Source organism: Hippocampus bargibanti, linkage group LG11, assembly GCF_051943395.1.
Source record: "Hippocampus bargibanti isolate YZ-2025 linkage group LG11, ASM5194339v1, whole genome shotgun sequence".
Classification (NCBI taxonomy): Eukaryota; Metazoa; Chordata; class Actinopteri; order Syngnathiformes; family Syngnathidae; genus Hippocampus; species Hippocampus bargibanti.
The window spans coordinates 4,977,340-5,003,918 of record NC_142744.1 but is presented as its reverse complement, the minus strand read 5'-3'; the positions used below and the strand labels follow the sequence as shown (position 1 = coordinate 5,003,918).

Below are 26,579 nucleotides of genomic sequence, written 5' to 3'. Positions count from 1 at the left end.
CATGTGAAGTCAGCGGTGCGCAAACTCTTTAGACATGCCGCACCCCGTAACTCGTTCACTTGCCGATCGCCAGCACCTGTAACTAATTAATTTAGTCATTTGGTATTAATGCATGATTCTCGAGAACAATGACAACCCCCCCCTCCCCACTCTTGCATCGGTTCGTGGGTAATTCGCACCCTAAAATACTTATTTTGAAATGTAACCGGATTCTATGGTATTATTTGTTGACATTATTTAACTTGACGTGGGTCAGGTGTGCTTCCTGGTCACGTGAGCTTACCCGGAAGCAAGTAAAAATAGTGAAACAACAATAAACGTCATTGGAAAAGTTTCTTTGGGAAGGGGTAAAAGCCTAGCAAGGAAACGTATCGATTAGTCGTTCCATTGCATCCGTTTGTTTATTTGTTTGTCTGTTTGTTTATTTTATTTTAGTTAGTTTTTATATGCCTGCAAGCTATAATGTGTTGTCTTTTCATATTTTGTACATGTGATATCAATTCGCAGTTCCACTGCATCTGTTTGTTTGTTTATTTATTTCTTTATTTTTTATATATGCCTACAAGCTATACTGTGTTGTTTTTTTCACCACCTAATAGAACACACTGACGAATAATGTCCATTCTCTTATACGGGACTAATGCACCCTGCAGCGGCTGTCACGTGTTGAGTTCATTGACGCTTAACATGATGTTGCATCGATCGATCCGTTGCTGTTACAGACTAATGAAAAGCCCATAAAAGCCATTAAAGCAATCAATTAGTCATCACTATCGATACAGCCAGTGGAATACACGCCAAAGGCTCAGCTTTTGAATGTTTTATCAGGCGTGAGCTTTAAATGATCTTCATTGGGGTGTTTATGTGTTGATGGTGGTGGTGGATTTGTGACCCTCGACAGCGCCCGAAAGGCTTTCTTGCATATCCCGAACAGGTGAGGAGGGCTGGACAGATGGTGCCACTGTGGCACTGAGCATGTAAGACGCTCATGAAAGATGCAGCATTGGCTTACTTCCACCACTCACATCCTCGGCCAAAGAGAAATGGAGCATACGCTTCCTTCTCTGACTATGAATGGCCGTCACCTTACGACCACTCCATGTTTCAAAACTGCTTGCAAGTTGAATAGAATCTTAAGTACAGCGTGGAGTGCTCTAAAAATACTTCCTGCTATATGTGGCAGAATTTAGGCGAATGTCAGCTGATAGCATTTCAAAACTGAAGATACAGTGATACCCCAGCTTACGAACATAATTGGTTCCCAGAAAGTGTGTGTAAGGCGAAAAGTGTGTCTTCCAAACATTAATTTCCTATAGGAAACAATTAAAATGAGAATATTCCGTTCCCAGGTCCCCATAAAACATACTTTTCTACTGAATACGCCTTAAAACTACACAAAATATACCTTATTTTATGTATAATAAATGTGATATTGAATTGTGATTAAAGAAATAAACTGTACTATACTGTATAATAAAGTCATTTTATATACCTTTGTCCATTATGATAGGCATACGCGTCCGACATAAAAGCCTGGCCAAAACAAATATGCGAATCAAATCTTTGAAGAAGGAGGACACTGATTCGCTGTGGCGACCCCTTGAAGGGATAAGCCGAAAGGAAAAGATATTTTATTTACGTTTGTGATGCTAGTTGTCAATGGATGACGAACAGAAACACCCTTAGTAGCAATGGTCGATTTAGCATAGTGGTACTGGGACGCTAAGTCACACAAACACACATCTCATTCGTGTTTTTCGATGATCTCCTTCTTCTGCTCGATTGTAATTTTCGAAATCTTTGTTCAAAGCAAAGGTTTTTTTTTTAAAAAAATCTTTTTTTTTGTGTGTGTGAAAAATTTGGCAGCCACTCGGGCTGAGACATTTTGTAAGTTGTACGTCCGACGTAAAAGTCGCACGCCCCGGGCATCTGGGCAGACGTTATTTCAGACACTGCAAGAAAACACCATCTATACAGCGTGGGTTAATGTTCAAGTTAATCACGCTTCTTGACATCGATGAAAAGGTTTCTTCAGCCGTCATCTGTACTTTTTTGAAGGTGTCGGACGTTTCGCTTCTTATCCAAGATGCTTCTTCAGCAAACTAAAGTCTTACTGGTAGTATCGCCCCTATATATATATATATATATATATATATATATATGTATATATATGTATATATATGTATATGTCCAGACATGGCCTAACGACTGGACTAACGACTGGCCTGATTACCCCACGTTAGTCAGGAATGTAGGAACAATCGATGGGGCTGCAGGGAGTGGTGCTCTGCTCCCCCGAACCTGAGAGTAGGGACCTATCTTAGCAGTGTCCGGCGCCACCATGTCTGGACATTAGGGATATATATATAGGGCCAATACTACCAGTAAGACTTTAGTTCGCCGAAGAAGCATCTTGGATAAGACGTCCGACACCTTCAAAAAAGTACAGATGACGGCTGAAGAAACCTTTTCATCGATGGACCACTCCTGTACGACTGAGAGCTTACACAGACGTAACGCTTCTTGACACTAAATCATCACCACTTCCGCCCTCCAGAGGCTTCAAGATGAGGCTTGCCTCTGACCAACACCCCTTCGCACTTCCGTCCAAACGCAGAGGTGAAAATGGGAGACTGAAAAGCGTAATCTCTGGAACAGTCGAACAATCTTGAGGGTTTAACCCTATGTAAGCCCTTTAAATCCCCAGTTTAGACGACTATAACTGATGGGCTAAAGTCAGGTCACACAGTATTTGAAAACATGAGATGTATAATCGGAGCAGGAAGAGGCCCAGGTTATTTTTCTCTCTCCCAAAACTAAAGCTGAGAAAATAATTGAGAAGCAAGAAAACATTAAAACAACAGCCCAGAGGCATGATACTGCCATCACCCTCGGGCCCTTTTTAGGTGATGAATCGTCTGTCTTATGTGTGCACGAAGAAAGACCTTCTGGATTTAGGGCGAAAAAAAGATCAACCTTGGTTTCAGTGGACCATATCACCAAAACGTGGGAAATATAGCTACCTACCTTCCCTAGAAATAAAAATGGATGGATGGATGGATGGAACGATAGGTGGATGGATAGATAGAATGATAGTCTTAAGAAATGTTAAAGATTTCTTAAATATAAACCCCGTTCTTGCTCTGTTTGCAACTTTAGTAAGCCACTATACTTTTAAATATCACCTTTTTTTGTAAATGCTTTTAAATGTCATTTTTAATTATGTTATGGGCACAGAATTTCTTTGGGTGTGAAATGAGAGATGTAAACTGCCTTTGTTTTCACCACTGGCCCATGATTGACAGGATCCTGGGTGTCGTCATCTTAGACTTTGGCTCCCTCTAGTGGCTCATACCAAATACATCGTGTGTACTGGGTCATATACTGCCATATAATAACAATAATAATAATAATAATAATTAATAATAATTTGGTTTGGTCCCTGCTCTCAGGTTGGGGGGAGCAGAGGACGACTCCCTGCGGCTACACTGATTACTTCTATTGTCCTGATTGATTACTTCTATTGTCTTGCCTGAGTATGGGGTCTACGACTGACCTGATTGCCCCATTTGCTCTGGTATCACCTCATCAGCATAACTAAGCCTATGTTGCCTAAGAAGTCTGTTGTATGAGCGATCCAAATTGAACCTTACCCCACCATGGCGATTTAGTGAAGGGTTCTGCTGTTATACGAAAATAACTTATTTTACTCCCCTTTCAAACCATCTATATTCTTTGTTATCTAGCGGGGTGTTATGAATGATTCTTGCTCATGTCCATCAAGTTTCAGAGAAGTGGCAGGGACCAATCATAGCACGGTCTGGCACCGCCACGTCTGGACAGTAGGTATAGATGTCGGGCCTAAACTACCAGCAAAAAAAAAAAAAAAAAATAGTTCGCTGACGAAACCAGTTGGATGAGAAGCGAAACGTCCGACACCTTCAAAGAAGTACAGATGACGGCTGAAGAAACCGTCTCATTGATGGACCATTCCTGTACGACTGAGAGCCTACACAGACGTACTGAAGGTTTAACCCCTTTTTTTCCAAACAATTTTTGTGGTCCCTTAGTCACTCACAGAAAAACCTATCCTGTACTGTAAAGTGACCTTGAAGGTTTTGAAAGGCGCTTATAGATGAAATGTATTATTATTATTATTGGTGGTTCAAATATAATATCAGTTGACGAGTTTCGCCAGTAGGTGGAAGCAAACTCAATACATTCGGACTCGCTGTTCGCTGTGTCCTAAAACTTGACGGACGTGAGCAAGAATCGTCAATGACACCACGTTAGATAACAAGGATAACAAAACAAAAACTCGCATCTTGAATAAATAATATAACAGCTGACTCATGGGTGATTCGTGACGACGTGTTGACATCGAAAGTGAATAAACAAGAAAGCCCACCTGCGTGTCACATCATCTCAAATAGTTGCTTCATTTGTTGAACCCGTACGTGCATGAACGTTAGGCGCACAATATGGGTGAGTGAATTTAATAGGGGGGGGGGGGGGGTGGTTCAAGGGGGAGGGATAGAAAGGAAGGAGGGGATCTGGGGAGGGGGGGGGGGGGGGTGCGCGCACCTCGGCATGGAGAGACACCGACACTTACCCAGCAGCACTCCTCCCGTGTCACGGAGCAGACAGCACACTTCTCCCGACCAATAATGTGAAAAAAAATCAGTCCTGGATCAGATGTTTAAAAACTCGTCGCTTATTTTCTGGACTACACAAACGCATATCCGCGACTGGGCACCCCCCCCCCCCCCCCCCCCCCCCCCCAGAAGGAGCTGCATCCATCCATCCAGCAGGCTTTCAGGTCCGGTGTGACATGCGGCAATGTCCCGTGCAGGAATATGCCCACGCGTGAACTCCCGCGGAGTTTGGGGGATTTTACTGACGCTCCTATTGGCGGCGAGCTCGCTCCAGGTGGGTGCGTACAGCTGTCATGAGGTGAAGGCTGCCTTCCAGGTGAGGCAGGTCGGCCCGCTGCATCGAGTCCCGGAGACACCTGTTACAGGTGAGACAATCCCTTCCTCCCTCGCCCACCTCTCTCACGGGCTCCTCCTGCAGTGTGCCATGACATTAACAGTAAAAGTTTGATTAAAAAAAATAAAATCAGTTGAAATATGTCCATTCGGAAAAAAAGCTATGGTTCATACAGGAGGTACTTCTGTGTACGTGGATTTGGATTTGGTATACAGTGATAACTCGGCTAACGAACTTAATTGGTTCCCAGACAGAGTGTGTAAGACAAAAAGTGTGTATCTGAAAAATTAATTTCCCATAGGAAACCATTAAAATAAGAATAATCCGTTCCCAGGTACCCATAAAACATAATGTTGTACTTTCTAATTTTCTAAGCCTTGAAACTACACAAAATATACCTTATTTTATGTATAATAAATGTGACATGGTATTATAATTAAAGAAATAAACCATACGATATAATAAAGTCGTTTTATTTACCTTTATGATGGTCGTTGATGGCTTGATGGAATGGAGAGGCCGATTTCATCAGCATTAAACACTTGATGAGGAACGTAGCCTTCTTCTTTAACCATCTTGAGGAATGATCCCTTGCAGGTGCGTCCTTTGCAATTTTACCTTGTTCCTCATCAATTGTGTTCTGTTTAGCTGGGTTGATAGCTTTTTGCATCAAGTGTAAAGATGGCTTGTGCGGGTTATTTGTGGAGCCTGATTGATGAGAATTTTAACCTTGCAGTCTGCACTCTGCCTTTGAACTATCAAAGTTGAAACGAGTCCAAATTTCACTGTTTTCTATCCATTTTGTCACTCTTTCCCCGTCGTCTGCCAGTATCTTTAATATTTAAACCACCTCCGCTGACTGCTGCGTTATTGACCAATCACATGGCTTTAACCGACGACTGGGGGCAGGGAATAGAGGACCAAAACAAGCCTGCTGCCATTTTCTTTTAGGTGAACAGGCTCGTTTGCGAACGACACATCACTCATTGTGGCAGCTCCGTGAAAAAAATAATGTGGTGGGCCGGATTTGGCCCCCGGACCTTAACTTTGAGTCTCTTCTTTTATCAGAAAAAAATAGTTAATTACTAAATTATTTGGGTCTGGAGTTATATGAGCTTGAAATGAGGGCGACTGTACAGAATACAATGCACATATTCGTTTATAGAGCACTTTAACAAAAGCTGAAGCTGGAACAAAGCACTAACATGGAGAAAAGGGAAATGATGCCCCCTTGTGGAAAAGAAAAAAAACTGCCAGAGGCCACGGCCAGCGCTTAATCGGCACCCATGCATGAAAAAACAAAAACAAAACCCGAACTAATTCGGGAATGGCGCTCTACGTCATATTTTCAATTCCAGAATAAATTTGTGAATGACAGTGAACGAATAAAAGTACTTTCATCAAAACTCCTTTTACATCCCTCGTAAAACACACTTTAAATATCAACAAAATGGGGAGAAAAGCCATTTTTTAATTGTCATCAAAGTTCAATGTCTGCTATTAATGTAAGTCGTACATTAAGTTCATTTCGGAAAATTTGTCATTTTTTTTCAAGAATAAAGAACATGCTTTGAGTATTGTTGCCGATTATCTTTCTACCAGTGTTCGTGCATATCTTTTTGTTTTATGTTTAGTTTGACAGTAAACCTGGCAAATCGACAAAAAAATTGGACTGATGATCTATGTCTCAAAACTCTGTAGTCGGGTCATTAAGTACACCGATGTACTGCAGTCGTTGGGATGTTCACATCCCAAGGTTATAAACATGATTTCAAATATTTGACTATCGAGCAAGTTTCGGAGTTTGACTTTGTTGCATCTCGCCAACAAATGAGTTTAGATCTGGCTTCGCATCTTAAAGAAACGGTCTCTTGTTGGCATCTGATTTTTCCCTTATCAGATGACAGATAAATTGTCTTTTCACATTGCGGTCTGTGTTTTTTTTTTCTTCTTCTTCACCAAAAGGGAACAGTCGTTTTATGAGAATAACCATCAATTCTGAGCACAAAACACTTTTGGGGAGAGTTCAGGCTTTGGTTCAACTATGCTGACTTTCACTCTGGGGGCGAGCGTTGTCAGCGCTTTGAACGCATATTGCATTGACGCGGGGGCGACGGCTACCAACTTTGCATCAATGTTGACGTGGAGCAGTTTTGCCCTTTAAATGTTGCCGATGCCATCTGTAAGTGAAGCTGGCAGGATAAACATCCCACCCTTTCTGGCTATGAAGCTCAACATTGGAGCGTAGCAATGGATAGCCGAGCAACCGAACCATATGATATTTGTTTGTTCGACTGTTTTGTTGTTACCGTTAGCAACCAGAGGATGATTGTTTCATTTCTAAGCAGTAGCAAAGGGTAGCGTACTCTCAGACGGACGGCAGAAGGATCTTGGACTTGGGGGGAAATGCTGGCAGTCGGGATTGAGTTTAGCATGACAAGCTAAAGCGGTGTGCAATGTATTTGTAACGCATTTTTTTGTTGGGTAAATGGGAATTTGACAGGCTCTCACTGCAGCTGCTTTCCGGAATTCCATGGGAATTTGAAATCAATCAAATATGCCAAAGCGGTGTGTTCGTTTGCTGGGAAAATAACCAAAAACAGAAGACAAATGCCTAAAAAAGTATTATTATTGTTATTTATTTATTATTATTATTATTATTATTATTAGTGTTGTTATTAGCATTGTTTTTATTAGCAATTGTTATTATTAACGTTATTGTTGTTTTTGTTCTTCTTTATGTTCCCGTTCATGTACCTGTTCTTGTTCCTGTTCCTGATCATGTTCTTGTTTCTGTTCTTGTTCCTGCTCATTCTTGTTCCTGTTCTTGTGCCTGGGCCTGTTTCTGTTCTTGTTCCTGGGCCTGTTCCTTTTCTGTTTTTGTTCAAGTTCCTGTTTCTGCTCATGTTCCTGTTCCCGTTCATGTTCATGTTCCCGTTCATGTTCCTGTACTTGTTCTTGTTTCTGTTCTTGTTCCTGCTCATTCTTGTTTCTGTTCAAGTTCCTGTTTCTGCTCATGTGATTGTTCCTATTCATTTTCATGTCCTTGTTCCAATTGTTGTTCTTGTTCTTGTGTCTGTTCCTGTTCTTGTTCCTATGTCTAATATGTATGGCTCATCTTTGTCCCCTTTAACAAATTCCAGCCTGGCATTCCTATTGATCATGCACAGACAAGTGGTTTGCAACTTGTATTGTCCACTGTTGCCTCTCCGCGTTTGTTCGTGAAGTCCTTTAGGAGCAGCAGATTGTGATAATTTCACAAGGATCTGTCGCTGTGCATGTGAACCACTATACTGCCAATGACCTTGTTTGACCCTCATCGCGATAGCACAAAAGAAACATATCAATAATTGCTTATGTTTTTTTAAGCTACTAAGGTTTCTGTTATCGCCAACTGCGTTCTCAGCTGATCAAATACTGCACTGCTTTTTATGTGAATGTTTCAGGCTTCTTCTTTGGCGTTTTATTTACACACACCTTTCGAGTGGGTTGTTTTGAGGTCAGCTCCGCTCATGCCTTCAAAGTTCTGACCAGCGGCTGGGATGTTGGAGTGAGAGGTTTGCTGCGTGCGTTTTGTATGTGTGTTTGTGTATATGCTGTTGCGCTACACCGAGTCACTTTTTACAGATCAAATGCCAACAAAAGCAAGGCTTGAAATTTGAAGTGGCAAAACTTCAACTCCTTTCACAGTGTGACGTTTGTGTCCGGATACAGTGCTGCGTTTCATTCCCGTGCTCTGAAACAGATTTCTCATGAATGCTAACTGGAAATGCTCGTGAAAAAAAAAAATGAACGAGGAGAATGTACATTTTCTGTTTATTCACTGAATGTTTAAATCCTTACACGACCTCAAAGGTGGCAGCGTGACATTTTTGTGTCGGATTCATTTCCGAATCAGACGATCGCTCATTTGAATTGCTTACGCATTGATTTTTAGGTGTTTTGCTACTTCAATGCTGTAATACACAGCCAAGCACATCATGAGATTAGGTCATAAAGCCTCAACATAACCATTCAGGCAGTTCAGATACTGTCAGCGCATGGTTTTTATGCATTTTTCTTTCATTTTTTTAATTCTTGCTGTCTGCAAATTTACAGTCATTGAATAATGAAGGACAGTACAGTGCGTTACAAGCAAGGGAATGGAAGAGGTTGTGTGTTATCGTACATCCTTAACCAGTTAGACCATCATCAAAGTTTTTGGCCAGCCCTCTAAGCTCGGCGTGCATTTTGATTGGCAGTTGATTCTGTCATTCTACATCCGCTTTTAACTTGGCCGCTATTGCTGAGAAGGCAAATACATCCTATTCCACGTAGACAAAAATTGGTGTGCATTTGTGTTTTTACCAGCTCCCTAAGTAAGTCAAACTCGTCATGGGAATCTTTAAAACACTGGTGTCAAAACCAAGGCCCGGGGGCCAAGTCCGACCCGCCACGTCACTTTATTCGGCCCACAAAAGCAAATCAAGCAGGTCAAGTTACAAGATGCTTGCTAAAGTCTGAACCAAAATTTCAAATTGTCGTATGTAAACCACAATAACAGTCATTACTTTTGACTTCAAATTTGAAAACTACTTATTCGTTAATTAATTCTGCGTTTTGTATATAATATGTGGAGGAGATGAAACATTGTAATGGCTTCCCCAAATTCATAATTGCCGCTGCTCACCCACAGAAAACTTATCCTGTGACTGTAAAGTGACCTTGAGAGTTTTGAAAGGTGCTTATAAATTAAACAGCTCATTTTTTTTTGCAGATTTTGGACACTTTAAGTCATTTTTATTGGTGTTTTGCATTTGAATAAAAATATCATACTGCGTGTTTTGGGTATTTTAGATGCTATAAAACGTTTTTCTGATGTCAGTTAAAAAACAAAAAAGTGACGTCGGTTGCCCTTTAACCATCAGTACAAAGAACCGGAGTCCTCTGTTTTGAATGGAAGCACAATTATTATAATGGCCCCCGAGAGGAAACCTAATTACAATGTGACCCGTGGCAAGAAAATGAGTTTAACACCCCTGGATTGTTGGATTTCAGTCAATTGCAAGAACGTATCGTTTGATTGTGTTCACACAGCTAAATGTACAGTTATTTGGCTCTGGACCTTCACTGCATCTTCAAGAACTGACATTTACTTGTTTCTTTGCCAACGTCTCAGCACCTCAGATCTAATGGCGTCCTTAGCTATCGGCTCGTCCGTCTTGCGCTTCACCCTCTTAGCGCTCTCTGTCTGACCCTTGGTCTTCACCATCGCTTTGTACCACCAGCCAGACCCTGACAGGTCTGGAATAGCCAAACACCACAGCTTTTAACCTTGTCCAAAAAAATGCAGGTATGCTCCAAAGACTCCCCTTTGAGGTGTGTTTACTTTTGGCACGGACCACCTCAAGCCCCGCCCATCTGTAAAAGCATGCATATCCTGTATGCTTACCGGGATCAGACAAGTTAAAAGGGAACCAGTTTCCCGAGGCCAAAAATCCCTTTAATTGCTTGTTTTCTGACAATGTTTTTCTGGTTCTCATGTAAAATATCAAAATAACAGTGTCAAGAAACCTTAAACCCTTCTTGATCTGCGTTTAACCATATTAAAGAAGCTGTGGTGGCATATCATTTTTTTATTGCTTAAAAAAATGCCCTCTCAGTAGTTTCCCACTCAGCTAATGTGACATGGTGTATCGCACATGGCAGGGTGAGCAAGCGTGGCAATTATAGTTGTGACTTGTGCATCGAAGGGCACTGAGCTGTCGCTGAAGGGATTGTTTTGAACAAGCCGAGACCCCCTGAGCTGTTGCTTTTAAGATGCTAAATTACTCCAGCGGTATTCGTCACCTGAGGATGATTAAAGGGAATGAGGATTCCGGAATTGACTTTTCGGGGTTAACTATGTGAACAGTTTAGCCAGGCAGAATAAATTCAGTGGCCGCTAAGTACAAAGAAGCTCCCCCCAAAGACACACACACACACACATGACATACAAGCGAAAGTTAAACAAATTACCGTATTTTCTGTACTATAAGGCACACTTAAAAGCCTTCTTTTTTTTCAAAATCTGACCATGCGCTTTATCATCCAGTACGTTTTACGTTTTATATATGGAAACATTTTAAAAATACAGTGATACCTTGGCTTATAAACTTAATTGGTTCCCAGAAAGTGTGTGTCTGCCAAACATTTATTTCCCATAAGAAACCATTAAAAATTATAATAATCCGTTCTCATGTCCCCTTAAAACATATTTTTCTATGAAATAAGCCTTAAAACTACACAAAATATACCTTATTTTATGTATAATAAATGTGCCATTGCATTGTAATTAAAGAAATTAACTGTACTATATAATCAACTCGTTTTATTTACCTTTGTCATGGTCATTGATGTAGTTGCCTCTTGATGATATCCGAGTGAAGTTGCTGTGCTTTCTCGGTGATTTACCATCACTCATACGTCCCCTGCTAGCTGCTTTACGTTAATCAAAATCAATAGAAGTTTTTCCACCTCTTCTATTGCCTGACACCGTTGCTTAAACACATAGAAACACCCTTAGCCACACGTAGCAATCGACTTAGCGTAATGGTACTGGGATGCTAAGTCACACAAACGCACACCTCGTTCGTGTTTTTCAATGATCTCTTTCTTCTGCTCGACCGTAATTTTGTTTTGGGTCCTCTTCGGCTAAACACTAGCCTGTGGTGGGGTCTTTTTCGCTCCCATAATAGCAAAAGTACTCCACTCGATAGCAAACCACATCTGCACTCAAAGGGGGTGTGGAAAACTATTCCGCCAGCCACTACTGTTCCATCACAGCCACAGCTGTTCGACCATGTGGTTTGGTGTTCATCCGCCGAAAACTAGTCCACCAGCCACCGTTGGCGCTGTGTGGTTTGGCTCGTCTGTCCAAAACTAGTTTGAATGCCAAGATCCTATTCTCGGGAATTTAATGTTCGTAAGGCAAAAAGTTTGTGACCTTAAGCATTCGTAAGACGACGTATCACTGTATGTCATTCATTGAAGGGGCATCAGTACGCCTTATTGTTAGAACTAGTTATACATTAAGCGCAACACTTGTAGTCTGGGAAATACGGCAATTTTTTTGAATTATTTGATTTTGTTTTCAATCTGCTTTAGGGCTCCTCATAAATCACAGTGGTCATAATATTGTTTATTTTACCAATCCCATTTACAGTATACAACTAAGCAAAGATGATTTGTCGCCATAACTCCAATGAAATCACCACTGGGAAAGCAAGCTCAGTGATTAATTTACGTCCAAAGTGCCATTTTGGGAACAATGCGCTCCTTAAGCAGTTGGACCTCACTTGAGCAGTTATGCAAAGGCAAACGATGAGATCACTTTCCCCCCTTCCCCAAATTAAGTAATCCATATGGCACACATTGATTTCACGCGCTACCTCAAGACAAGCCTTTCACTCTTGAGACGTAGCAGAAATCCAACCCATTGGTCAGTTGATTGCTCAGGCCTTTTAATCAGATGCTCTACCCCTGTCAAACTGCCAGATAAATTACACCTGATCTGCTTTTTCAATTTGACTAACTGAATTGCTTCGGAACTCCTGCCAAAGCTGCACAGTCGCCATTAGACTAAACTTTGGAGAGTGCAGTGACTCCTTGAACTTACTGGTAGACCTTTGACCGGGCCCGTGTTTGAAGAATATTTTAGTTCCCAGCCAGAAAGTATTGCAATTCTTGTTTGCTATGTAAAACGCTCCGCAGATTCAAAACACTCAGCAGTGCTTGCTCAATGACTGCAAAACACACATGGCGTGGCCGTTAATGACCTTCCCACCCCCTAAAAAATCGTCAGCAGGTATATTTGTGACACAGCCAGACAGTCCTGACCGGTTGTGATGCCTTTCAGAGCCAAAAGTCTTTTCTAAGTATCATTTACTCCGTCCGGCTACTCGCAAGGGACACTGGAGTCAGTCTGGGTTACACTCCCCGACGTATTCATTTCATATCAGAGAGATAATACGCAAACACCGAGGAAAATGAGAAGGAGATTCCGCACGATGAGCTCACTACGGGCATGACTGGAAAGACACATGACATGACATTTATTCATTGCGTTCTGGCATCGGGTTCTTAGTCAGTCAGGGAATTGGTTACAATGTCATCTACTTCTACGTCAACTTTTTTCCCCACGGACTGGTTCAATGTTAGACAATATTTTCAGGGACCGACCTTTAGCGTGTGAGAGATAAATTCTGAAAAATAATATGATAGGGCAAAAATACTAACCGTTCTTGTGGTTTACATGAGACAATTTGACATTTTGGTTCGGACTTTAGCAAGCATCATGGAATTTCACAATTTTGATTTACTTTCGCGGGCCGAATAAAATGATGTGGTGGGCCAGATGTAGCCTACGGGTCTTGACTTTCACACCTGTGTTCTATACAGACAATCCGGTCATTTTTCAAAACAATACATTTCAAATTCCAAAATGAATAACACTGATTCTGAAATCAATCAAACAAAAGTAATAAACATTATGTACTCTCGTCCACGGCCCGGATTTTGGTGATCACTGATCTACTTGACGGAGATATCATAATGTGGTATCAGCATATTGATTGTCAAGAAAACAAAAACTACAGTCCACAAAGTTAAAAATACGGATGTCTCAATTAAGAACGTGATGAGTCTGAATGAGGCAGAAGTTCTGGTTATGGCCTGACTCCACTGAGATGGGAACAAATGGAGCCTCGGCGAATAATTAAGAGACACCCAGGCCTCGCCAGGATATGCCAGGCAAATGGGAGAGAGGGGGCAGAAAGGGAAAGAGGGATTGAGAATGCAGCCCTATTGTGTTTCACGGAGGGATTTGGTCGCTGGGGCACTGGTCTTGCAGTCTGTCCTAAGGCCATACTTGAGGCTCTTGTTACAACACCTGCCTTCCAAGCCCTCCCCCCTTGAGTTATCATATCGAGCGGCCACGCGACGAGATACAAGTGCGGGAAAAACTGTTTGAATCGATATGATGTCATGGTCGTGTTTATAATACTGTGAAGCAGGTGACGCTGGCAGGACAGGGTGGCCTCGTTTGGAGTTGATGTCATAGCTCCGATAGAGCTGTTGATTGGATCATCATTCGGTCATTGCCTTTGTGCAGGTCGTTCCGAGTCATGCCATTATGGGCATTGTCTGAGTCATTTCCACGTTGATGACATTTTGTGTCCGTCGTGTTCTTGTCAAGAACAAGAAATGAATGATTGGTCAAATGTCAATTGTGATTGCATTTCACAACAACAGAGCATTAAGATAAGACCAATATGTTTCTGTATTTGACAGAGGAAGTATTAATAGCAGGAAATGTTGTTGAATAGTTGTTCTACTTTCTCACCCTCCCATAGTGCCTCTTGTGTTTATCTGTGTGCATACTCAGGCCGCTATACAAACACACTCTAGACACTAGATTTCTAACCCTGGTAATACATGGTGACTGAAAAGTGATTGGTTAAATGCTTTAATACGTAAACACACATCTGGAAGCAGCGCAACAGGGGAAAAGTAATGAAGGGAAGCTGAAATACAATTATTTTTGTAAGAGTTCATGGACAAAATTAACATCAGTCTGTGATTCAGATATTTTTAGGCCAGCAGAGAAGGGCTTGCAGGCCCAGATTGTCCAGTACTGCTAAATTGAGCATGCATCAATCACTTACTAATTTCCGAAAACTGCTGGCCCGAGTGGCGAGTAACATATGTTGTTGTTTTCCTTTCCTCTCCCAGATGTGGATCTTTTGGTCTGCAAGCACCAGGGTCCATCCTGCTGCACCCGCAAGATGGAGGAAAGCTACCAGTTCGCAGTGAGGAGAGAAACCCTCCATAACATTTACTTATATAGTTATGAGCTAAAGCACCTGATCGCTCGCCACTCGGATGCCTTCCAAGGTAAGTACAAAAGACTACAAATCAAGTTTTGGCTTGTCCTGGATGGATTTAAGTGGACATGGTTTTGAAGTACATGTTTGGTTAGCTCGTCATGATTTAGCAAGTACATTCAGTACTTGTTTCTGGTGTTTGATTGCTGTTCTGCTCAAAGTCTTTTGATGTTTGAGCATTACATTACATGTTTATATTTCTCTTTCTTTTGCTGAACTGTTACTTAAAATGGTTTGGAGGAGGGGAAAGCTTTCAATTTGAAATGAGAAGTGATTACATTGGCCGTATGCTTTTTTCGGTCTTTGAAGTGATTATTTGACACATCGATGAGTCGACGTTCCTCGGTTGTGTCAACATTTACACTTTTTACGATGTGGTGAGAAAAATTGTCAAAGTTCATACTTCAGATTGGTCACATTGTAACTTTTTTTCCCCTCATTGCCTATATGGCCACTGTGCCCAGTGACCACAGCAAGATTTTGTTATGGACTAAATTTGAGCATTTCCTCCCCATATGTAGCGAAATCCCACAGTGCGCGAGAGATGCATTTATATTTCTGAGTTATGTGTGTTATAGTGAGAGTACCTATTATCGAAAGCTTACAATTACTCTGAGAAGACAATAGGCAGCTTAGACGCAGGCCATGTTTTACCCCATGATGATTGAGCAGATGCCATTTGTCGTGCTCACAACTATGGGAAAAATAGGCAATGGAATTTGTTGAAACTAACACTGCTGTCATGGAAATTAATACTTTTCACTGTATTGGAATGATAGTGCCGTCAAACATGTTCTCTCGGAGGTCCCGCCGCGCCAGAGGTGGACCTCCTCTCGGTTACACTGTATTAATGCATGCAGAAATGTAGGAAATGTGTTTCTGGTATTCTGGCCCTTTTCATCATCATTAAGCTCTTTCACGTCTTACTTCATGTCTGGGGCTCATCTGGATGAATGTACATGGAGTGCTACAGACGGCCGGCAAAGGCGATGATGGAAAAAATAACAATGTGAGATTGATAGATACATAGTGGGCAGGGGGGTGTAAGGTATAATCGGGATGAAAAAGATGACTTCACGAGTCGTCCACTTGCAAAGCCTTCTAAGGACAATCTCTGTGCTGCCTGATTCAAGTGGAAAGTAGCACATGAGTCGTGTACATATGTACTGAGAGCAATATGATTTTGGCTGATACCTACGGAAGAGGATTGGGGTCACTGATGAAAACAAAAATAAGGTTGACAAGATTCTCACTTTATTCTCAGTATTCTGACTTTAAAGTGAAAATCCTTACTTTATTCTCAGAATTCTTACTAAGAATTCTGACTTAAAGGAGAACCGACGGCTCCGGACGAGTTGTGTCCATAATTTGTAAAATAACTTCAAATGACTTCTACTGAGCGTATTTTACTAAGATTCCACCGCATATAGCTATAGTTTACGTTTTCAGACTCGCGCTGAATATTCAGGAAGTCTTGTTTTCGAGTTCGTGACGATTCCTGACGTGACGTCATGTCAGGAACGCCCCTGACTGAGAAAGTGACACACAATGCATTTTGGGTACTTTGTCCTTCCGTGTCATTTTGAGGCGTCTGGACTGCAATGTAGCGTCCCAGAAAATGGGACATTTGGAAATGGGCTGATTTGTCTGAATTTGTGTCAGCTAGTATCAAATAGTAGTCTTGGTGCAACACACAACGATTCGCTATCGCGTTATTTATGTGTTTTCCTTCTAATTTCGCCATCAAAACGGATCAACGCGAAGTTTTCAGACCAAACAAAGTACCCAAAATGCATTGTGTGTCGCTTTCTCCGTCAGGGGCGTTCCAGACGTGACGTGACGTCACGGTAGGCATTGTCACCAACTCAAAAACAAGACTTCCTGAATATTCAGCGCGAGTCTTAAAACGTAAAATATAGCTATATGCAGTGAAATCTTTGTAAAATAAAAAGCTAAGTATAAGTCATTTGAAGTGATTTTACAAATTATGGACACAACTTGTCCGGAGGCGTCGGTTTTTCTTTAAAAGAAGAGTTTTTTTTCCCCCTGAGTCTCGCTGAAGTGTGAACGGCATTGAAAAAAGTGCCCATTAGACGAAAAATGCTGTGCGTATCTGCGTGAGTGTGTATTTTCTTTGGCTTGCCGTTGTTTGGACATGCAAAAGGCCCTACTGTGCTTTGTCATGAGTGGGAGTGGTCATGTCACGACCCTTACAAACGCACACCACATCTTATAGACTTTTATTCCCCAATAGTGTATTCCAAAAGTGTAGCCATTGGTTCAAATACAGTCGTTTGTTACACAGCCATACACAGAACCAATAATCTTAATATCAGTTCGTCACAGATCGGGTGTTTCTGTGTTGTTATGTTTCAACTCCTCCTTAAAATCCACTATAACAATAACCACATGCTCTTTTTTTTTCTTTTGAAGTCCTTCCTTGAAACACATGCACAGATACACCCTAGCTAGCCCCTCTGGTGTCCTCTCTCCATTTCATGTAAATAAACATGCCTTCCTCATCGACTTTTAGGAAAAGTAGTTACTTGACTGTCATGTTCTGGTGATGGAGGGAAAGGTGTCAAACACAAAGCATAGAGTGAGCTGGGTAGCTTAGAGTTTTTATCATGGGCTTTGCCTTGTTTAGCTGAAGTACAAAATGACCACCGGAATAATCTGACAACCTGGACGCATTTTCATTGATCGTCACTGTAAAGGTCGGTTTGGTCCGGGGACACCACAAAAATGGACCCGACTTCAACGGACAATTAGGACGGCGGAAAAAAATTGGCACCACCCTACCCACTCTCAATGACATGCACACTGCAAGAATCAAAACAAGGCCGCGTAAAATCCTACTGGACCCTCTGCACCCTGTCCACCACCTTTTCCACCTACTCCCCTCAGGCAGCCAAATCCAGCAGACATTTAAACATCTTCTTCCCCCGTCGCCATTAACTTTTTCAACAGCAACCCAAATCTAACTGAAAAGTGCCCATTTGCATTTTTTATGGTGATTCTGTCAAGGTTTGCAAGGTGGTGATGGTGGTGGATCCCAAAAAAGCAGGCAGGAGGGAGCAGCAGGGTGTATTTGACAAAATGCATTAAAATAAAGCCAGCAGGAACAAAATCTGACAGGGTGAAGCAAACATACAATGACCCAACAACAAATGTTCGTGCCGGGAGTCCTTTTAACTGCCACTGATTGGAACGACCAACACCTGTGCAGGTGCAGGCGGGGCCAACAGCGCCACCCATTGGTTGCCAACAGAACAGATACTAGTGCAGCATGTTATACCGGAGACAAATTCCTTGTATGTTATACATACTTGGCCAATAAAGATGATTATGATTCTGATTGTATGTCCAGTGTTGTGTTAGATCATGCTAATGCTAAAGACAAACTTTTTTTTCTGGACCTGGATTTGACAGCTCTTATAAAGCGTCTCTGTTGTGTGGACTCATACACTGACACACGAGCAAACCAGGAGGTGACGAGCCCGTCCTTCACCCACTAATATTCACCACCCTGGTAGCTGGCGCATCTTATAGCACCGTAAGCTCTGCAATGACCTGGTGAGGGCTAGTTTAGCCACTCAAGGCTTTTAGCGGATAAAATGTACTGTGGTTCTTTCAATCCGTTGTGTGACTGGATGACAGTTAGTGAAGTAGGGCAATGGTCATACTGTATATCGGTGGCCATATATCTGACGCTAGGTATGCACACTTTATATTAGCTACCCTGGCTAGACAGACTGACTCCTCCAAGGTCTCAAGTTGTTCTCACAGGAGTCGACAGATGCTTTTCAGTGAAAAACGATTCTCTCGGACTTGATGTCTCCCTATTGTCAAGAAAAGTGTCCCACATTTAAAACGATAGGTGCCCTTCAGTTAAGTTCGCAAGAGGTAAAGCGACAGAGTCGCATTCGGCAACATTTTCCCGACAACATTGATGAATCACTCACCTGATTTACCAGGACGTTTGTCCCTCCCGTCCCGCCACCATTTCCCACCCACTCGCGTGCTCTCTCTATGTCAATGTCTGCATGTATTTTTCTTTGCAGATGTTTTGACCAGCCGTGCTATTGCTCTAGAGGCCGATACTTGGACACAGGAGAACAGTAACGCCGCACCATGATCTCATGCTCAAATTAGGGAGGATATCCGGAATGCATCCCTACACGTCTCATTTAATCACTCATGGGCGGGGGAGGAAACGTGTTTATGGACCTAATAGACGAACGAATACATTGCGTATCTCAGGGTGAATGCACTCATGTCCCAGTCATGTTTGTGTTGTGGCTACGCCTCGATGGTCTCCTGAGCGGACATGACACATCACAACAGGGATGACTTTGCAAAGGGTTCCGGGCCTGCTGTGGGGAAAAATGGGGGGAGGCTGAAGTAGATGAGGTGGCGCGAGGTACAGCTTAAAAGACTTGTGGAGTCATCAAGTCGCACGTCAACCGTCACTAATTACCTCTTCTTGTCACCTGCTTCTCTCAGCTAATATAGATGTGTGACAACCCCCTCAGAAGCAGGGTGACGAGAAAGGGTGGAAACAAACCTGATCCAGACAGACAAAATGTTTAGCGCTTCGGTGTGTAGCTTTCAAAGCAAAACTACTGGCACCCCCACTCCCCCACACACACATGTATGTGATATATGGAAATAAATAAAAATGGTGTTTGAATCCATGTAGACGGACGTTACTATAATCATAGGCATATATTCTTTATCCTCTGCAATAAATGACTAGTATTACTGCAGTGTATTGGAAAGGTTTTGTATCTGTCTGACTGACTATTGAACATGACACACCCAAACTGTGGAATTCTATTTAACAGATTCGCTGCATTTCCCGATTTTTTTCGGGAATTGAAAAATGTGACGATAAGCGCCATTCCCGAATTTGTTTGGGATTTGGTTTTTCTTGCACGGGGTGCCGATAAAGCGCTGGTCTGACATCTGGCAATGTTTTTTTTTTAACCTTCCATGAGGGCCAGCATTTGCCTTTTGTACAGCTGACATTATTTGCACCTCATATTACTCCAGACTCATACAACTTCGGAATTAAGCCTTTTTTTCTTATTTTGGTGCAGATAAAGTGCCAGTAAGACCTCTGTCAATGTTTGTTCCCTTCCGCGAGAGGGCATCATTTCCCTTTTTTTCCATGTTAGCGCTTTGTTACAGCTACAGCTGTTTTTAAAGCGCTATATGAAACGATATGTATGTATTTTATTGTATTTTGGACAGCCTGTCACGGTTTGCAAGATGGTGATGGTGGTGGATCCAAAAAACAGCAGGCAGAAGGGAGCAGCAGGGTGTAATTGACAAATTGTATGAAATAAAGGCAGCAGGAACAAAATCTGACAGGGTGAAGCAAACACATACAATGACCCGACAACGAATGGAAGTCCTTTTAACTGACTGCCGACAGCACCACCCATTGGTCGCCAACCAGATCGTGACACAGCCACCCTCATTTCAAGCTCATATAACTCCAAACCCACATAATTTAGGAATTAACTTTTTTTCCTGATGAAAGAAGAGAGTTTAAGGTTTCTTACACTGCATTGAATTTTTTATGTTGTCCTAAAACTCATTATTCTATGTGTCCTGCAATTCGAATGACAATGACAAAAACCCTGGATACATTGTATCTGTCAAGCATGCACAAAAAACACAATGAAGCCATAAATGCATAAATGCAAATCTTCTACCATCTTCCTCCCCGCAAATGTCTTTTTTTCCCCCTCCACAGTTCCTTTCATCGTTCTTCAGTTCCTCTCATTTGACTTTCATTGCCTAGATTAATAAGGAGAATTTTTGCAGACATTCCCAAAATCAATTCAAACTGCGAAGGAAAGGGGGGGTGCTACTTTTATTGTGAGCCAACATCTTTCCTCTCCGGGAAAAAAAAAAGATCTTTCTCACACAGTCTTGCGAATTGACACTTTGTTCTTCTTTTGGCCACAGCAGACGCATTTCTGACAATCTGGCAATTATCACATTAAGACCGCAAGTTTGAAGTCCAAGGTGTTTATTGGTCTTCAATTAGGGTCACGTCTCCCATTGGACATGGATCTTACCGGATCTCTACTTGTCCTTGGTTGTTGGGATTTCTCCTCCGTTGCTGTTGACTGGTCCAGATTGACGATCCAGCCGCCAAACAGCCCCCCCCACCATCCACCCCCTCCTCTCTGTGTTCTGTCTGACACGGAAGGAGGAAACTCATTTGTTAAGCGCTGAGATATGCGGTAGTTTTGCGTGTGTGACTACATAATCGTTCCCTTCTGGTTGGAATGCTCCAACGGCAAACTTCACTCGTTTGCATAAGAAGCCAAAAACTTGTGAGAACCGATGTCGGAACTTGAACAAACCAAGAATCTGCTGAGGGAAGGAGGAGTTTGGATTTTTATTGCGACTCATGGTGACTTTTCAAGCCAAAGTTGGCTCGTTTCCATCCGTCTTTTCGCTTCTGGCTCACTTGGTCAGTCACCCGCCCATTCGACAATCATTCAAGTGTGTTCAGTTTGCATTTTACAGGCCGTATCGGACACTCTTCTCCTTCCAAACTGTCTTCCTCCTCGCCTCCGTGGCTCCTTGCACGCCATTAAGGAGTCCCCATGGTGGGCCTTTTGTCACTCAGGCTCCAGTCATTGCGCCATTGTGTTGCAAAGGAGTAAGTACAATTCGTGAGAAAAGCGTAGATGGGGGGGGAGAACAACTTTTAGATTTGTCTCTTTGGGGTTTTACATAATTTGCCTGAGCTACGGGTTATTAGGATGATGACACCACATTACTCTGCCACCAGGAAGCCCTGGTATTATTTTTCATGTCAAATATGGATGGCTGAGGTTTCCTTAGACCACAGGTGTCAAAGTCAAGGCTCGGGGGGCCAAATCTGGCCCGCCACATCATTTTTTCGGCACGCGAAAGCAAATCAAACTTGTGTAATTCCATGATGCTTGCTAAAATCGTAACCAAAATGTCATATTTTTGGGTGTAAACCACAATAACAGTCATTATTCTTGACTTCAGATTTGAAAACTAGTGATTCATTAATTTGTTGGGCGCTCTATATGTAATATGTGGAAGGGATTAAACATTCTCATGCCTTCCCCAATTTCATATCGGCCCTCGGGAGGAAACCATAACTACAATTTGACCCGCGGCAAAAAATGACGTTGACACCCCTGCCCTACACCAAAACAAGGAATTGTATATGGCAATCAGTAGAAACCAGTAAATAAAATTTCTATGATTCTTTTTGGTGGCCAATTGACAGATAATCGACCGCTTGGTTTGGATTGGATTAGCTTTTATTCGTCTCATATTGGAGAAATTTATATTTCAAAGCAGCAAAGTGATGAAATTAAGTGGAAAGGAAAGGAAGAAGTAGAAAAACAAAATACAGGACTTAGTGTAAACGCATACCCTCTCGCGGTGCCATCTTGAAGTCAAAACCACAACAACAAAATTAAATAACAAATATGACACAACAGAAAAGACACAGACAGTCATTCAAAGCACTTTCTGCCCCCTTTGTTGTATGAAGCAGTTCTAGATGAAAGAGGAGAGGATTATCCTTTTCACCAGTGGATCAGGGACGTCATGGTGAAATGTGCACGTCTGACACAAGCTAAAATGTCGAAAGCAAATATATAAGCTGTAGTATCAATTGACAAAAAGAGATTGTCTGACATCTCCTGGCCCCGTAAATCCGCTTCAATTCCTAGCCGTGACACTTCCACATACCGCGCTCTCCAACTTCCAAAAATATTCATTTTTGATACTTATGATTTTTCTGTGTTGATTGAGAATATAGTTGTTCAATCATAAAATTATCCTCAAAAAATACAATTTGCCTCATAATTCTCCATACAGTGTATTTCCATTCTGCCTCTGTGTATACGCTAGCAAATTTTACCTTAGCGACCCCTCTGTTTATCGCAAATGCCTGTGTCAATTCTTTCCGGCGTGCCATTGATAGAACAAAGGCTTGCCCTTGGCTAAAGCGCCATTGGATCTTTCGGATCCCCCCCAGTGTGTTGTCATTCCTGATATGCGTATTGTAGACACATTGCACTGGTCATTGCGTATGACACGTGCTGCCCTATAACACTGTATCAATAGCGTCACCATGATTTATACACCGATAAAGTACAGAGAAATGAGGGGCTGACTGTGGACCCCTGGCCTTCCTAAATTCTTCAGACCAGGGGTGCTGTCTATCAGTCTGTCAGCATTCTGCCCCCATGCTGGCCTTCAGAATATAACCCCTTCATGGTATTGGGAATTTGAACATGCTCACCCCCCCTAACCTCCCCTAGCTTTCTCATCAGTCTCTTCTGCCAACGTCCTTCTCTCATCTGCTCATTCGTCGGCCTTTCGGTCATGTTTCCGCTCTCTGTCCAGAGCGGATAGCAATGATCCTCCTTCAAATCCGCACCTCCCGTCGCATTACAGCAGTGTACCCTGACCCTGAATATCTCCTGGTATCTATGGAATTGTTTATCTGTGGCGGTGTCTAGTTTACTCTCGCGCTGATTCTTCTTGCCATAATCCAACAAATTTCACTTCCTGTCTTGAGGGAACATCTTTAGTTATTTATTTATTTATCCATCCATTCATCCATTTTCCAGACAGATTTATCCTCATTAGGGTCTCTGGGGTTGCTCGAGACTATCCCAGGTGTCTTCGAGCACTAGGTGGGGGACACCCTGAATTGGTTGCTAGCCAATCGCCGGGCACACCGAGACAAACAACCAGTCACTCTCACACTCAGACTAGGGACAATTTTAGAGTGTTCAATCAGCCTGCCATGCATGTTTTTTGAATGTGGGAGGAAACCGGAGGACCCGGAGAAAACCCACGCAGGCTTGGGGATAACATGCAAACTCCAGACAAGGAGGCCGGACCGGGTCTTGAAGTCACCCTCTTGAACTGGCTTCTATTATTATTATTATTATTATTATTTATTTATATATTTATATATTTGTATATTTGTATTATTATATGTTTACATTTTTAGATGTTTATATATTTATCTATTTATATATTTAGATATTTAGTTATTATATATTTATATATTTATATACAGTATTTATTTATTTATTTATTTATTTATTTATTTATTTATTGCATGTGTCCGTTTTCAAAGGAGACATGAGTCATGCTCCTGCGTTAGACTGTACGTCATGTCCTCCGCAACATGATGATTTAACAGATTTATTCTTGGTCTTAATAATAGTTGACCGTAAAACTGTTTTTTGTAAGGTTGCCGGCTGACCGAGATTGCATGACATCGCAGCTTTCAGTTGAAATCTAAGAAGCATTTTTGCTGGGTGAGACATTGTTCACCGTGTGCTGTATCTTTACTAATTAAAACAGGGCCGTGTAATCCACACACATGTCACTATGCTGCATATGTGTGTGGTGACCTGTCTGAAACCAAAGCTGGCGACAGGATTAAGATGCTTTTTCCTGAGAAGATGCGAAGCGATGACCAATCGCGGCTGTTTGCCAAGTCAGGAATGACGCACAGCTCCACGGCATGAGATCGGTGTCGCCTAATTCATTACCACATTGCCACACACGTGCTATCCAATGCACATTACTGATTTTATTTAAAAATGGAAGAAACATGTGATGACAACATTTGCTCCGACTGACGCGACTTACGACCGCGCTTACTTGCGACCACGACTGCCACTTTTTTTTTCTACGGCTGGCACCGCAACACGCAAGCATCCAGCAACAAGTACTACAAATATGGCCAGCCAGCAGCTCACTCTCGCACAGCAATCTACTGCGTGATTACACTCAGTACAGTAGTTATACAGTACAGATACCGTCTCGGCAACATCTCCTGTACTACTACACACTGCTTTTTTTTCCTTTGGCGTCTGCCTGAGTCCGAGCGTGCGTGTCAGGCGACCTCTTCTGGCTTCTCTGTTAGCAGGGAGAGCGATTTTTCAACAGCGCGCATGCGTGAGAAGCCTTGCCTATTTCTGTCAGCAGGACGCGTGTGCACCGACACTAAAAGTTAAGTATAAAATTTATAAATGAACTGTACAGTAAACAGTTTGGTATACATTACAGGTACAGGTATACAGAAATAAAAATCGATAATTCGAAATATAAAATGATGAAAACGACACTAAATTTATAAAATGTATAAATGAACAGTAAAGAGTTTGGCATATAATCGTATTCAATAGAAAATGTTGCTTACAAACAACAGATTGACATAATTGACTATCCTGTCGTATAAACCTCGCGTCGGCCATTTCGAATGGATTTCGACTTACGACCGTTTTTGTCGGACAAAAAAAAAAGAAAAGATTGTTCAAAAATCTTGCCATCATCAAGTTGTTCGGTATTTTCACTTGTACTTTTTCTTCTTCTACTAATATTTTTTCCCTCTTCTTTGTATTTTCTGGTGGTCTGGCTCCCTTGTGGCACCATGCTGTCTCTCGCAGGTCAGTCTTAGTTTTATGACAGACATCTGGTTTGCAAAAAGCATTTCGGTGGCGATATCGTTATTTATACAACAGTTCGTTCTGACCAAGCAAATCATTCCTTTATGTCTGTATCTCACTGAGTGGCGACGGTTTAGAAGTACATCATCGTTTGAGAGCTCACGGAGAAAAAAAACAAAAAACAAAACACCGCACTTGCTACCTGCTCTTCTTTTGCGATGATATACAGTCTAACATCTCTTTGAACTCAACCTTCCATTTTAAACGTGTTGTCATTATAAAAGTGGCCTAGACCAGCGAACATGTTTATTTAACATTGACAAGGGTTGTCAGATAGGAACAAACACTAACAAATGCACAATTTTGGTATCATTTAGCATTTTCGGACTACAGTGATACCTCGGTTTACGAACCCCTTGGCTTCCGAACCTTTCGGTTTACGAACGTTAAATTTATGAAAGTTTTACCTTGGCATACGAACTTTTTTCGGGATACACACGGAGCTGACTCAATGAGTGGTGTGTCGTTCGCGAACGAGCCTGTTCTTCAAACAACAAAATGGCCGCCGACTGTTTTTGTCCTCTATTCCCCGCCCCTAGTCTTTGGTTAAAGCCACTTGATTGGTCAAGAACGCAGCAGTGAGGGGAGGTGTTTTAAACATTAAAGGGACGGGCAGACAACATTGAGAAAGTTTCAACTTTGATAGTTCAAATGCAGCGTGTCGACTGCAAGGTTAAAATATCCCATCAATCAGACTCCACAAACAACCCGCACAAGCCATCTGTACACTTGATGCAAAAAGCTATCAACCCAGCTAACCAGAACACAATTGATGAGGAACTAGATAAAATTATCACAGATAAAGCACCTACAAGGGATCATTCTTCAAGATGGTGAAAGAAGAAGGTTACGTTCCTCATCAAGTGTTTAATGCTGAGGAAACCGGCCACTCCATTCCATCAAGCCATCAACGACCATCACAAAGGTAAATAAAATGACTTTATTATAGTACAGTTTATTTCTTTAATTATAATACCATAGCACATTTATTATATGTAAAATAAGGTATATTTTGTGTAGTTTTAAGGCTTAGAAAATTAGAAAGTAGAAAATTATGTTTTATGGGGACCTGGGAACCCATTATTCTCATTTTAATGGTTTCATATGGGAAATTAATTTTTGGGATACACACTTTTCGCCT

At 41.9% G+C, this 26,579-nt stretch overlaps 1 protein-coding gene across 3 annotated transcripts in view; it reads left to right on the top strand.

Annotated features, from left to right (window-relative positions):
* Positions 1-4,770: 4,770 nt before the first annotated feature.
* LOC148891230 (glypican-5-like) overlaps positions 4,771-26,579 on the top strand; it is a 96,872-nt gene continuing 75,063 nt past the window's right edge. For 2 of the 3 annotated variants that reach the window (XM_089008573.1, XM_089008571.1), the window contains exons 1-2: positions 4,771-5,020; positions 14,740-14,901. In XM_089008573.1, the coding sequence (XP_088864699.1) occupies positions 4,840-5,020; positions 14,740-14,901 (343 nt within the window). In that variant the 5' untranslated portion in view covers positions 4,771-4,839. Of the gene's footprint in view, positions 5,021-14,739; positions 14,902-21,225; positions 21,577-26,579 lie in introns of those variants that run through there. The other variant, XM_089008572.1, reaches the window with a different exon arrangement.